Source organism: Galleria mellonella, unplaced genomic scaffold (assembly GCF_026898425.1).
Source record: "Galleria mellonella isolate WM207_F2 unplaced genomic scaffold, CSIRO_AGI_GalMel_v1 utg312, whole genome shotgun sequence".
Classification (NCBI taxonomy): domain Eukaryota; kingdom Metazoa; phylum Arthropoda; class Insecta; order Lepidoptera; family Pyralidae; genus Galleria; species Galleria mellonella.
The window spans coordinates 6,439,755-6,454,923 of NW_026442074.1; the positions used below are offsets into that span (position 1 = coordinate 6,439,755).

At 30.9% G+C, this 15,169-nt stretch overlaps 2 protein-coding genes across 4 annotated transcripts in view; one reads left to right on the forward strand and one right to left on the reverse strand.

Moving 5' to 3' along the window:
- Window positions 1-5,935, forward strand: part of LOC113515198 (uncharacterized) — a 55,289-nt gene extending 49,354 nt beyond the window's left edge. Inside the window, exons 5-8 of the mRNA XM_052896081.1 lie at window positions 21-848; window positions 1,649-1,858; window positions 2,320-2,480; window positions 3,386-5,935. Of these exons, the coding sequence (XP_052752041.1) occupies window positions 21-848; window positions 1,649-1,858; window positions 2,320-2,480; window positions 3,386-3,621 (1,435 nt within the window). The 3' untranslated portion in view covers window positions 3,622-5,935. The remainder of the gene's footprint in view (window positions 1-20; window positions 849-1,648; window positions 1,859-2,319; window positions 2,481-3,385) is intronic.
- A 2,969-nt stretch (window positions 5,936-8,904) lies between these two features.
- The window catches only part of LOC113515099 (nuclear speckle splicing regulatory protein 1), a 103,496-nt gene continuing 97,231 nt past the window's right edge, over window positions 8,905-15,169 (reverse strand). For all 3 annotated transcript variants that reach the window (XM_031908462.2, XM_026899246.3, XM_031908461.2), the window contains one exon: window positions 8,905-11,588. In XM_031908462.2, the coding sequence (XP_031764322.2) occupies window positions 10,444-11,588 (1,145 nt within the window). In that variant the 3' untranslated portion in view covers window positions 8,905-10,443. The remainder of the gene's footprint in view (window positions 11,589-15,169) is intronic.

Here is a 15,169-nt window from a genome sequence, read left to right on the forward strand (position 1 = left end):
TACCCTTATATACTTTTCAGGAATAATGGAAAAAAGGGAGGTGGCTCACCTTTAGGGTTCAACGAACTTTTCAATGAATTTAAAGTTCAGGAGAACTTGCATTCGATGGATGAAATTCTTAATGCCATAATAGACGCAGAAGGAATGTCCTTCAACGATTTAAAACCAATATACAAAGAGTTTCTTTTGAAGTTAGCTGTAACACTGACAAAAGATGAAATATTCCAGCATAGTAAAGCTATCATGAAGAAACAAAAGAAAAAAATTTTACGAAGAAATAGTTTATTCCAAAATAAAAGAAGGAAAATGTTTAAAGGAGCCAATGGTTTACGAATGGTATTCCGTATGCCATTTGGGAAAGATATGAGAAAAAAAGAAAAACAGCAGTCACCTCTTGATTCATTAGGTTACGAAATTGCTAATACTAAAGAGCCCATCTCAGAAAGCTCGGTGTCTACTTCTAGTTATGACTTGAGGCAGTTTCGGCCCAAGGAATCGGTTTTGCCGCCACCAAAGAGACAAGCTATAAGACAACGTACGTCTAAGCGATCTGAAAAAATGGTTCATGTATCCAAACGAAATGGAAAAGTTTCAAGGCCAGGAGAGAGAACTTCCACATCTGAGGATTCTGATTTTTTAACATTAAGCAATCGCCTAGGATGCCAAAATCGAAACAGTTCAAGCGGCTATGTGTCATGTTCCGAATGTGAATCGGAAAGTTGTGTAGACCGCTGTTATTGTTCGTTAAAAGGTGATTGTCAAGATAAATGCTACTGCTCAGCTGCAGATATTAAAAGAGAACCTTCAAAATCTAAACTATTAAGTAAAAGTTGTAAGGATTGCTTAAGGTATGTATTTTTAGAGAATTTGTGACAAATTAACATAAAAATCTAAGTAGGTGTTTTCAATTATTTTATTTTATTTATTTATATTTAACTAGAGTGAGATAACATGTAAATTAGAGGAAATTAAATCAGTAAATTAAATAATAAAAGAAAATAAGTACTAATTTTCATGTTTTATATACTACATAAATGCTGCAAAACTACATAATGTTCATTAAATTACCAAAATTTCTATACTTTCGTTCATCTTCTTCTATATTTCATTTAGCTCTATTAGAAGCGCATCTCTGTGAAGTGACTGTTGCTTTAATTACATTACATGCATGGAATTGTCGCCATTACCGTTAAAGGAATTCGTACCTTGTTTGTTGTTATTTATGGTTCATTATAAATAATATGTGTTGGCTGTAGAAATGAAATGTGTACGGTACCAATCAGAGCATGACGCGTCCGCAGCTTGCGACGCCTTATGAGTAACTGAACCGAATTATAATTATTTACTGTTGAATATGAATTTGTAATTTCATAAGGATATCTCCTTGTTTTTTATTTTAAAATTATTACAGTTTCTGAAACTGTAAAATATCACATTATTTTATATATAGATATAAAATAATGTGATATTTTACAGTTTATATTAATTGATTAAAAAATTGCTTAAATGTAGTAAAGTATATTTTTTTTTACTAAAAAACATTATCTTATTAAAAAACATAAAAACTGAAAGTAGTTCAATTTTGAGAAATTAAATATGAAGTCTTATAACAGGAATTATGAATAAGTTATGTTCTCTTCTTTTTCAGGGAGATGTACGATGGAGACCTTAGCTATTGTTCATGCGATTCTGAGAGTTGTGCGGATAGTAACAAGTGCTACTGCGTAGGTCCGAGGCGCACTGTAATGCAGAGTTCACAAAGTCTAGAGTATCTGCGTAGCCCATCGCAGAAGACATACTCTGATAGGTTGAAACGCGCATTTGACGATTATGACGGAACTAAGGGTAGCCGAAATAGGTAATTTTTTTTATTCTGTAGTCCTATATATTAATAATACACATTAATTAAAATACACTGTATCGTTATATTTATTCATCTTGCTTATTTCCTATATTATAAAAGGCAAATAAAGTATACTAATTCATTCGTTCATACACTGTAGTGGTAAAATTTTTGCAAGATGCGTAACAGCATAATGAAATAAATGCTTAGTTCCTATTAAAAATTTCTTTACTTGCATTTCTTCAAAGCTTATCCAGCTAATTAATATTATTTTTTTCCGAACATTCCTTGCTATTGTCATATAATTAATATCACACTTATATATATATAATTGGCCAACTAGTTGATGGCCCATCTAATGGAAAGTGGTAACCGTGACCTATAGACATGAACAGCACTATATATATTCATGTAAGCGAAGCTGTGAGTTACAATTAGTTTTATTCATGAGTCATTAGTTGAATTTGACCTTTCAGATCTAGCGGTGGTATGTCGCGCGCGCGGCGTGAGAGTCGCGAAGGGCGCGAAGAGCGAACTCGGCGCGCGCGCAGCTCCGACAGCCTGGCGCTCGACTACGAGCTGCTGCTGCAGAACAAGGCACGCGACACGCGCAGCCGCAACATGCAGCGGCTCACCGGTACGCTCTATTCACTACGAGCCATTGTCAAGACGCAACACAAGCTCGGAGATCTGAACAGAGACAGTCCTCTGCTTCTTTTTTGAGTTTTGCCTCCAATAGATACAACATCGATGATTTCATCAGTATATACAATTAAATCAAACACTTGGCACTCGAGTTAGTAATGATGCTTATCAACGATCATTTGGAGGCGTAACTCAGTTATCCAGTTATTATTAATGCTAGCTAATTTGAAAAAAAAAAGAACAATGAAGAATCGAACTTGGGACCTCAGTTACATTATCATCATCATTTCAGCCAATATCTGTCCATTGCTGGACATAGGCCTTCCCCACAAGGAATGGTCCTGAATCACCTGCATCTACTGACTCCCTGCATTGTATTTGAGATCGTCACTCCATCTAATAGGGGGGTCGTCCTACACTGTGTTTGCCCGTACAGTTGACCTCAGTTACATGCAGGATGAAATCTTAATCATTAGCTTCCTTTTAAGGAACACTTCTATTAGTGAAACTTAACATATTGCTCAAAGAAACATAGCCACTGGCTACTGTGCGTTACTAAAAACTTTGGGCCCACTGACTTGACATATTCTCATTTATTTACCAGTATCATGTCAACGTAAACTAGCACAGGAGTGAATGGGTTTCTTAAAAAAGGTTACCTATATTAGTTTTTTTTAGAGTTACAACACGCACGTGTTACCACGTACCATCAGACGGATTGTGAGCTCGTTTACTATCTTTGTAGTGTAAAAAAACTTTCATATCACTAATCTTTAATAAATTATTTATTTGTTTAGGTATATCAACAATACACATACAACATTGACACATATTAAATTTACAATAAAATACAATTATAGATACGCGCATAATCTAAATTTATGTTCTTTTGCTTAGTGAGGAGCACAGGCGCCGGCTCCCACGACGCCCTGAGCGTGAAGAAGTCCGCCGAGATGGCAGCCCTGTTCGCGGACGTGCGCCTGTCGCAGCGGACGGACGTGCGCTCGCTGGCGGCGGGCGCGCGCCGCCGGCCGTTGCCCCCGCCGCCGGCGCCGCCGCTCGCCAGGATGTTCGACCACCGCCCGCTCAGCAGGAACGCTAGTCTCGAAGATACCTTGGGGTATCTACCTTGATAACGCATAGGTGAGCTTTTAACTCTCTCACACACTATCTTACCACAAAAAAAGTTAAAATTGTTTTAGACAGGTGTTCAATACCTGTTTACATGTCCTACTCCAAAAGCTTGTTTATGTCTAAACACCAAAACGTATTATTAAAAATAAAATTTAATATATAAAGTAATAAATTTTATTACAATAATTTATAGTGATTTTAACACATACAATTACAAATAAACGTTATTATTATTACATCCACTAAACAATATTTAATACAGAGTTTTGTTAAACTCTGTTCAAATAAACAGTGTTTTAATTTTTTTTGTGGTAAGACCATAAACGGATTTCGTATGATTGAAATAAGAAAAGTGATAGCGATTCATGTGTATAACGCAATGTAGGTAATTTTCATTGTTTTATGTATGTGATTCATTAGAACACGATAAGAGAAAAGTCCGTCGTCTACGCATACCCTTAAGTTTACTATTCTAAAAGCAATAAAAGTTATAACATGTCATCGAAACAAATTTGTATTGGTATGTATCTATGAAATTATGTTGAATATGTTTTGAATTAAAATTTACTCATATGAGTTTAGTCCAGACACCTACTTTTTTATAAAACAGTAAACATTAGGTTTGTGACGAGCTTAAAAACCTAATGTTAATTCGTAACATAATTATGCGCTTTATTCAAAAAAGTGAAGACCACTATTTTCATCTTACCTATTTACTTGTATTTTTATTTGTCATTTTATAGAATTACCCTTCAGTACACTATAAAGATTGCATATGAATTCATTGCAATTAATATTGGATGCATTAAGTTCCATTCAAAATATCTTTTGGATATTTATGTAAATTTATAAGTATAATCTTCAATATTTTTTCATTTTTATTGGAGCTTTACCGCTGTTATCAAATCGAACAAAAAAAATCAATTAAATACCATTAAAGCGTATGGTATATTAGTTCAATAACAATAAATACAATTGGAATACTCATAGAAAATGACCAATAAACAATACATTACATTTTTTTATAACTTCACATACATACATACATTATTAATATCGTAGTATGTTTGGTTATAGACGTATACCACCTTATTAATAAAAAATAAGGATTTTAAGTATATCGATTATTTGTAAGTAGATATAAACTATGTATGTAGTTATTTATTGACGAAAATAACATTTATTATACATAGGTGCAATATATTGAGTCACATACCTATAGTTACTTCTAGTTTATTTTTACTTTACTCAGATTAATACTTGTTAGCGCATTTAATACTATGAAACGATGTTTTATTTAAAATGTGTTATTAATTTATGACCTAAATAATTAATTTTAATAAATTGTTTAATTTTGTAAATTTAATTCTAAAATATTAGGTATTTGTGGCGGCGTTTTATTTTATTGTAGGCTTGTATTTTGCGTATTATTAGTAACAGCAGTACCAAAAGTATTTTACTAATTTTCTGTAATATAGCGAGTCTGAAATGTACGCTTCAATGTAGCGTTAAATTTGGACCGAGCTCTACATGTAAAAAAGTGCTTAAATTATATTAATATATTAAATATATTAGACAATTAGTTTGATAATTATATGTTTATATAATAATTAATTATTTTACCGTTTATTGTTGTTTTTTTGGCGGTATATGTTACGTAGATAAGTATGTACGTACTTTTTATCGTACGCCTTATAAAATTAAATAGCAAAGAATCACTTATGCGTTTTTAAATAAGGTAAGGCACCAATATCACCAACATCTTCAAGTGACTTGTTTAAATTTCTTATTACTAATATTCTTTTATAAATCAATTTATACCCAAGATTTAGTAACAAGAAGAATTCATTGTTTAATTAAATAATAATTGTGACAAAATAGGACTTACATTTGCTACAACTATGTAGCAAATGTTGTACAAAAACTATTTTGTACAACATAATACAATTAAAATAATTGAAGTAACAGAAAGGTGATAAATTTTGTATTATATTTTTTAACAATTATTAATTCAAATATTTTTACAAAAATAGTAATAACTAAAACAAAATGGTATGAATTATATTTCTTAATGCTTGGTATTTGGAAGTGAAATTGGTGCTTTGTTCAAACATCGTTTCATAGTTACAACTATTATTTTAGCTAAGCAACTAATAATAAGCCTAGCGTATACTTTGCATTTCATTGATCTTACACTGAACTGTGCAATTATTGTGTGCAATATTTACATAATTACTAACATCCTAATGTTAGTTGATTAGCCAAGTGCAATATTATATCTGTTGTAAATATACCTCTATTTTTATTTGACAAATAAATCCTTTTAATAAAAGTTGTTTATTGAATTATTTTATGATTAATGTCTATACAAATATACCTAATAAAGCGGAACAGTATTTGTTTGATAGTCAGAATCAGCTTTTAGTTGGCCTTGAAAAATTTTGGTGCGTTTGATAGCTCATTTTTTGAGGAATAGTTATTAGTGAAGATCACAGGTGAAGCCGAGGGGTACAGCTAGTTTAATATAAATGCTAGCTTAATCCAAGAGTGATAGATACTCAGTAGGGAAAAGTCTGACTGCGGTTCGGGGATCTCAAAATTAAATTCCAGTTTAAATCTCATTCATCAATTATAAATAACAGTTACTTGTTTCGTGCTTCAGAGTAAAGCTGTCATCCGGTAAGCTATGCCAGAAACCTTCGAGCATAATGAAATTTTTGAAACCAGAGAGTAAAACTTTTGCATGGTACTTTCCTTTTAAAATAATAAAAAAATTATATAGTTTGATGGATGAATGAAAGAATGGGTATCTTACTTTTCACGAAAAAATTACTGAACGGATGTGAATCAAATTTGATAAACAGGTAGGTTACATTCTAAGCTTTCACGCGGACGAAGTCGCGGGTTACAGCTAGTATAATATATAATCACCTGAAAAATGCCTTTAGCTCTTGTACCTATGTAACTATGACCTATAGACTTGAATAGCACCACGAACATAGCAGAATACTCTGTGATATTTCTGGCATCCCTCATGCGTTCTGCTGCGATTCCTGAGGACTAAGATCTTAGACGTTTATAGATAGCTAATAATAACGTGTTACATTTGACCTTTAAGTATGTAAGAGAGAATTATCCAATTTTTTCGTATAAAAATGATACTTTCCGCGAAGAACGTATGAGAAGAAAATACCTGTCATTTTTGTGAAAGTGGGCTTAAACTTATTTTTATACAAAACTTATAACATATAAGAATTTTATAGCATTGATAAATTTAAAATATTACTCTAGATTTCATTTTTAACTAAGTTTTAATAGCTTATATTTTAATAGTCTATATTTAAATGTCAAAATTGTTCTATCAGTTTATCTCACTATCCGACTATCCCACTATATAGCTCGGTATGCTTTGTTTCAATAGAAATTAATGAAAATGTAAATAAATGAATAATGAACCCAATTATAAAGACAGTCTGCTAAAGTCTAATACTAGTACAAATAAAAATCGGTTATTTCATTGAATGCTTCGAGTTTATAGTAATTTCATTTACAGAATATTTATAGAGAAGATAATTTCAATAAAACTTTGTTTTATTTGTAATTATCTTCTCTTTTATATTTTATTGAAACAAATTCCAAGTCTAATAAATGTTAAGTAGTATATGAAAATAATAGGTCTAGTAGCTCGAATACGATAGTCCCACATATCAAAATGTAAGGAGGAGTTTAGCGATTTATTATGTATTATAATTATTTATATTTGTTTATTATCATTGACGAAACAGTATATTCTGTTATCTCCATGATAATTTTCATCTATAGGCACCGGTTACCACTTTCCATCAGCTTGTTTACCATTCTAAGTTGCATAAAAAATAAAAGGTTTTATTTTTTACCTAAATGTAATTATCAACTTACCTTTTTCAAACAGGACGTTATGGAGTAATTCTAAGCTAATTACAAAACTTATAAACATTTCAAGTCTAAGTTATTCGAATATGTGCACCTAGCACATGTAGGGCGCACAGTCAGGTATGTCAGGACGCAGTATTGCTACATATTTTTACCTAATAAGACTATTTTAGATTCCGTTGGTTCTTTAGCAAAAACTTGGCACGAATGCAGCTATGATTGAAATTGGAAATGATGTAATCCGTTGCTTATGTCCTTTTACTGCGTAACCATATTTAACTATAACTATCTTTAATGCGCTATTAAAATCAAGGAGAAAAATACGTGTGATGTATTTCAATAAAACTTAATGACAAGGTAATAAATTTTTGTCAAAATTATCATAGAAACATTGTTTAAATAAAATTAGTTAGATATATCGAAACATTTAGCAATAGATTTGTTATTGGTATTACTATTTAATTGGACATTAGCAGTCTGTCTTATGGCCGAGTTAAGTATTTGTTTGTTTATATTATCATTAATTAATGTAAAAATTATTATGTATACCTATTTGAAAACATTTACTATTGTAACTTTTTTTTTTGGCGTCTCAAGTTATATTCATTGATATTTTAATGTTCGAAGCAATGAGATTTACGAGCATTGACGTATTTAATGTTATTTTTAGGGGACCTGGCTCCTTATAAAAGGTAAATATACTTTTTGGTATGTTTTTTCTATAACCACCAAGGTAAGCACCAGACAATTCTAGGACGGCCACGGCTACCCCTCCCCCCTTAACACGCCTAATATTACGAGTATCATGTCTGTGTGATAAAAATCCACAAAATAAACAAGATAGAAATTCACATATTTCAGATTTAGAACACCATCAATGTTCGCTAGGCATGGGAAAAAATTGCTTAAGTACATCTTGTATGAGTAAGTATAAACATTCACATAGTTCAGTACCAGGCATGTCCCACGGTGTCATCGTCTTCTTAATTGCTCTGTACATTTGTTGACTTAAAAAAATTGATTTCATTAAGGTTTTATCTAGATTACTACAGACTATGGGTTCATGGACAGACAAAAATCTATTGTATATGCATATAATAAAATAAATTATTAATAATTAATTTAATTATTAATTCATTAATTGTAGAATAGGTCGTATAAAAAATTATAACAAAAACTTTTGTATATATATCGAATTCCAAAGTTTCAATGATATTTATTGACACAAAAAAGAAATATTTTGAAATATAGTTCGATAGCGCATTAAAATCATTGTATTAATTAATAAATACATGTATTTCATATAAAATCCTAAGAGTTTACTTATTTACTTTAATATGAAATTAATATGTTTTGAAATGAAAACAAAATTTCGTAAATATTTAATTATTTTATTTCTATATTACAAATATCGACAGTACATCGTATGAATTCAAATGAATTGATGTCACTGGTGCTACATAATTTAATATCTATTTCTAGTACAATTAGTTATAAAAAAAATAGGTACAACAAATATATTATTATTAGTTATATATTTTATAATCTCGTTGTAATATTTTCTCAAAGTAACATGTAAATAAAGGGAACACAACAGGAAGTTAGAACAGCCACTTTGTACGTGTCATAATACGATTCATTAGTTCAAGTTGCCAAAAAAACTGCAAGTACCTTTCATTTTGCATCTTCAGCGTGGGATGTCTATTAAACTCGGGCGGGTAATTTGAAATGTTTATGGGTCTATACACTGCGACTCTTTTAACTTCTAAGGAGACCGCACCTACGTAAAACAAAGTTAATATTGGTTGTCAAAATCTTTGTACAAATCCAAAGAACATAATTAATAATTAATTTCGTTGTGATAAACATTCATTAAAACATAGACTAGCAACAAGTAGTTACAATGGTTTATTAAATTGAATTGAAATTAGGTAAGTATTGTGTAAAAAAATACACTTGTTTTGTTACAATTTGGATACTTGGAACATTATTCGTTACTTTATTTGAATTAATATGAAATTTTTATTTCTATTTAATAAAGAAAGAAAATATTTTGGTAATTATTTTCAAATAATATTTAGTTTTAGATTTATTTTTATTCGCAATTTATCCAATTATTCACACAATAGAAGTAAGACAAATTTATGATCTTCCCATATAATATATATAGGTACATTTGTTATAATTTATTTAAATGTAAATTTAAGAGCATATTTTTATTTATTATCAACAATCGCATTTCGAAAATATATAAAAATAACAATGAATACGTACATCTAATCAAAATTAATCATATGTTCTACAAATATAACATTTGTGAAGGTACTGTTTGGGATATAATTTATATTTACAATAATAATATTCAGATACTTAATAACGGCTCAATTGAGTATTTATAGTATAAATACATTTAATTGCTATCGGATAGGCACTTACAATGTTATAAATGACTATAATATCTAATACTGAATACACGTTTGTGTATTCTAATGTCGTCACGTCAAATATAATACACGAAGTATAATGTAATAAACTCTGTCATTCTGTGCAGTTTTATATTTTCAGATTTGCGTATAAATCAGTCAGCATGTTTATTTCGATCTTACCTACATAGACTGGTAATTTTAAATAAGTTTTCAATCCTGTCTGTCAAAGAAGAAACAATAAAGAACAAATGTAACGTGTAACACTATAATATACTTTTTTTTCTATATTTTTTACTAAATGTGTAATGTTTTATTATTCAAATTATTAAGTGTTTGATTTAAAAAATAAAACTGAACTGTTTACGCTATATAAGGATCGACTGCATTTTATGATATACTGCAGGTATTACAAACTTATTTCATTTAAGAAATTCGTCTTTAATATCCAGCTAGGTTGGTTAAAACTCTATTATGGCATTTTATTCAATAAGGTCTGACTGTACCGAGGCGACCTCTAGGAATAGGCTCCGCGTAACTGTGTCGGAATTTAGCAGGTTGCCTGTCTGCTAGTTCGCGGAAGTCCCGGTAGTCTCTGTCATAATATCTATCTCTATCCCCTTCCGCGTACGACTGACGCTGGTCATCAAGTAATCGTGAACGACTGAAAGCTCTCTGCCTGTCATTCCAATTCCTCCTCCTGTCCTCTATAACAGGCTCAATAATTTCATCTTCATCTATACGCCGATCTAATTCTTTTCTCTCTCTGTATCTATCGAAATCATCCCTATGAGGTTTAGGCTCAATCCTATTAAGGTAATCCTCCGTGCCGTACTCGTATCGTTTCAAATCATCACGTTTCCTCCCAACCCGTGGAAGCCTCTCTATTTCCCTGTGAGCCAAATCTCTTGTATCTAGGTCACGAATCCTGTCCGAATCCTTGCGTCTTTCTGGCTCCCTATGAGAACGCTCTATATCTCTATGAGAACGTTCAGGTTCTCTCCGGGAGCTCAGTTCTCTGTGACGCTCCTGTCGCTCGTCTCTTCTTTCTTCCTCCGGGGAAGAAGTAGAGCGACTATTCCTTTCTAACATACTTCTTCTAATGGCCATATGTTGTTCAAGTTCTCTGTTAAATCTTTCTCTTTCCAAATTCATGAATTTCTCCTTTGCGACGTTGAATCGATCTTTGGGGGAGGCTTCAGCTAATTTCAAGCTTCCTTCACTAGCTCCTCTTTGAAGTTTTCCAAATCGACGGTCCTCAACTCTATCTATGCTTCTGTTGGACGGTTTAGTGTCTGCAATGTACCTCCTTCTATAACTTGGTGTATCGTCATTAAATTTATCCGTTTTGTCTTTGTTGATACGTTCAAGGGATTCATGGCGATTGTTGACACGTTCAAGGGATTCATGGCGGAATCTACGTTCGAATGTTGCTTGATCACGGAAGGGGGCTAGCTGGTCACGAAATTGTTCATTGTAGTCATCGTTGTAGACAGGCGCCCTATCGTAGCTATGGGGGGATAGGGCTCGGCGTCCTGGAGAAGTACGTCTAGGTGAAACCGCGCGACGAGGTGGAGATGCTTCAAACGCTTCATGCATCATATAGGCTGTGCTCTCAGCCCAGTCTTCCTCTGCAATTAAAAAAAAAACATATTAATACAATGTATGTATTTGAACCATACCGATTTGTTTATTGAGGTTATTGCTTATATGGAAAATATTTTATTATAGCATTTTGTGCTCTGTTAGCCCAGTTTAGCATCGTAATTTTATGCATGGCACTTCGCAAACATTCCTTTCGACTTGACCTATTGTCACTAAAACAACTTTACTCTTTTACACGAATAACGGGATTCTATCTCATCTCTGAAACGCCTTTTGGTAAACTTGTTTCTAAATACAAATTGACACAGTAAAGAACCTGTCTCGCTCCCACGTGCTGCCACTTGATTTTATCTACAGAGATCATGCTAAAAGCGCGCGTTTTTAATTGTATGGGATTTAGGTAAGGCGTACATGAAGTTTCGTTTTATTGTTGTGGCGTGTTGATCTAGTTCCCTTTGAACACTATAGTAGTGATAACAATAAAATTTATTGCGTTTCTGCTTTCTTCTACTCGCATTTTTGTTTCTAGTTTCTAATATCTACTGTGAGTGCATTTTAACTGATAGTATCAAGCGCTAAAACATTTGTATTTGGGAAAGAGAGATTTTACGGCGCTTATTAAATTTATAACTATTTATTAATATTCTTTAGCTTATTAATTTATATTTTAATTATAGAAGTTTACTTTCCAAAAATGCTTAATATTCGTATTACCAATTAGATTGCAGTTTTTAATCGACTTCAATAAGAAGGAGATTTTCAATTCGGTTGTATTTTTTCTGTCTGTTATCTCATAACTCCGTCAGTTCTAAACTGATTTGGAAAATTATTTTTTTAGCTGAAAGAATATACTTACAGATTGGTTCCACATAAATTTTATTAAAATCGGTTTAATATTTAACTTTTAGATCAAAATATCTGGTTTTGTCACAATTGAAGTCGGGTTTTTTTTTGTGGGTATCTTTAATTATTTACGTTAATACATTTTGATAAAACATTTTTTCTTCGAATAAGTGTTGGCCATACAAATTTTGTCAGTACTCTTGTGCAATATAATTTTAAATTATAATTCGTTTCATATATTCTTGGTTTTCTTTATTATATGCATATAAATGCGCACCCCATCTATTTAATCACAAAAGAATAGTGTAGGTATTCCTCACTACCTTCTCAATTATAACAAAAAAAATGGTATCAAGATAAATGCAGACTTTACTAGTTCATGTTAGGTAACGTTCGATTGTGATTGTAATACATAGATAATTTTCTACTTATCATTTCATCACAAATGTTTGCAAATAACCAATACTAATGTATTATCATGGTCATTTTGTCACTATTCGTGTTGCTAAACCAGAATATATTCTCACCAAACTCAACAACACTTCAACATTTGTTATTCTTTACAGGTATTTAACAGATTTATTAAACAATTTAAATGAGGCGAAGTAGATGTATATGAATAATATCTTTTTAGTATGCATAGTAAGTTAATGAAAGGCAGTATCCTAATATTCTTATCTTTATAATGTCAAAAATATAAAAATAGAGTTAGTTTGTTTAGTATGTCAACGACTTTACGAATAATCATAAAAATTGGCGTAGTACTTATTTGGCATAAGACAATGACTAGTCTACTAATACTTAGTTATTTAATAACACTTGAAAACTTTTATTGGCATGCTACAATTAGATGCCATAAACAAACAGAAAATAAATACGTATCTACCTAACCACTTACAAAGTGTATTTAGCAAATTGACAGGTACTTGACAAAATATTTATCATAGTCATTTTGTATTAAACCAGAATATATTACAAAACTCAACAACACTTCAACTATAAAATTATAAAATTTAAATTTTTAAATATCTTTTTAGTATGCATAGTAAGTTAATGAAAGGCTTTTCCTAATATTTTATCTTTATAATGTCAAAAATATAAAAATAGAGTTATATAGTATGTTAAGGACTTTACGAATAATCATAAAAATTGGCGTAGTACTTATTTCATAAGACAATGACGACTAATACTTAGTTATTTAATAACACTTGAAAACTTTTATTGGCATGCTACAATTATGCCATCAAGAAAATAAATCGATGTAACCACTTACAAAGTATTTAATTGGTGACAAAATATTTTGATTAAATTATAAAATGTATTCATTTTTAAATATACTTTTATATATATATATATATGTATTTAAGCACGTCACCTATTCGGTCGACGATTAATGCAATCCCAACTAACACTTTAAATTATTCAAGTTCGATGTATTAGTATAATTGGTGTTTTGAATGTGTTAAAAAGACAGAAAACATGTTGCTGAAGTGGTAATATCATTACACAATAGATCGTTACAATCGTAATGCATTCAATGTTCTGTAACCATTGAGACTCATGGCATGAAGGTGAACTTATGCTCTTGAACTATTTGAGAGCACTAAGGCAAAATAAATACATTTATAAATAAAAAGATTTTGTATCACGTATTTATGGTAACCTTATGTTTTTTAAGTTAAACATAACAAAAACGAATGATTCTGTTATCTAGTGTTGTAAAATACCTAAACAAAACATATTAAACTTACGATTGTTATATTTGAAATTAAATTAAATGTAATGCTTGTAATATTTTTTTGTTCATGAGAACTACGATAATAAGCATCCTATATGATATGGATCTGTGTGTTTTATTACAAAAAATATTAATAATAATGGATTGTATAATAAAATTATTTGTAAAAAATATTCATTTGTTTTCTTCTATTGACAAAAAAATATGTAATAAATTGAATATAAAATCACATCAGTATCAAAAAAGGTTAATTCTAGCATGGTTTAACACTATGCACAAAATTTTATACAGAATTCGTGATTGAGTAACAAATATAGATGTTCATCAACTTTTGTTTGGTATATAATTTTAAAACAATCAGTGTCATTCAATATCTTTTTATCACATCAGGAACGGAGGGTTCGAGTCGTGTTCTCTAAATTGTACTGTACAGTAATAACAACCTAACTTCCTACATGTTTTTTATCATACAAAACACTTCTTCATTCATCTTCATCAATATAGCTTAATTACTAGTTGATACCATGTTTCTCACAAAGTGTTTTATTTTTTTGCTACGAAGTCATTGCCGGGTCTTACGAACGATATTCTGTATAAAAATCTTTTTGAAGTGCCGACACAGTCTTACAACGTGTTATATTAATGCGAGAATGAATGTGTTGGTTACATTTAAATTTAATGTTTAATACCGTATTTCTATTACCAAACACATGTATTAGCATGTTTAAATTTCATTTTTAAGAGATTTTTTTTGATACTTAGAAAAGCAATCGACGGATAGTGATAGATACCACAGATATATATATTATGATGCTCGTTATGCATTGCCATTCTTGAGGATTATGGCTATTATGCCTCCATACCTTATAATTTCACATTTATAATTTCATGCAGACCAAATAAATTACCTTACCTATTAGGAATGGCTGCATAAAGTCGCCATGTGTATCACAGTGACGTTTACAGTACTGATGTGTATATCAATTTTATGTTGTATAAAAATATATCAGAAACTGTTTGTTGCAA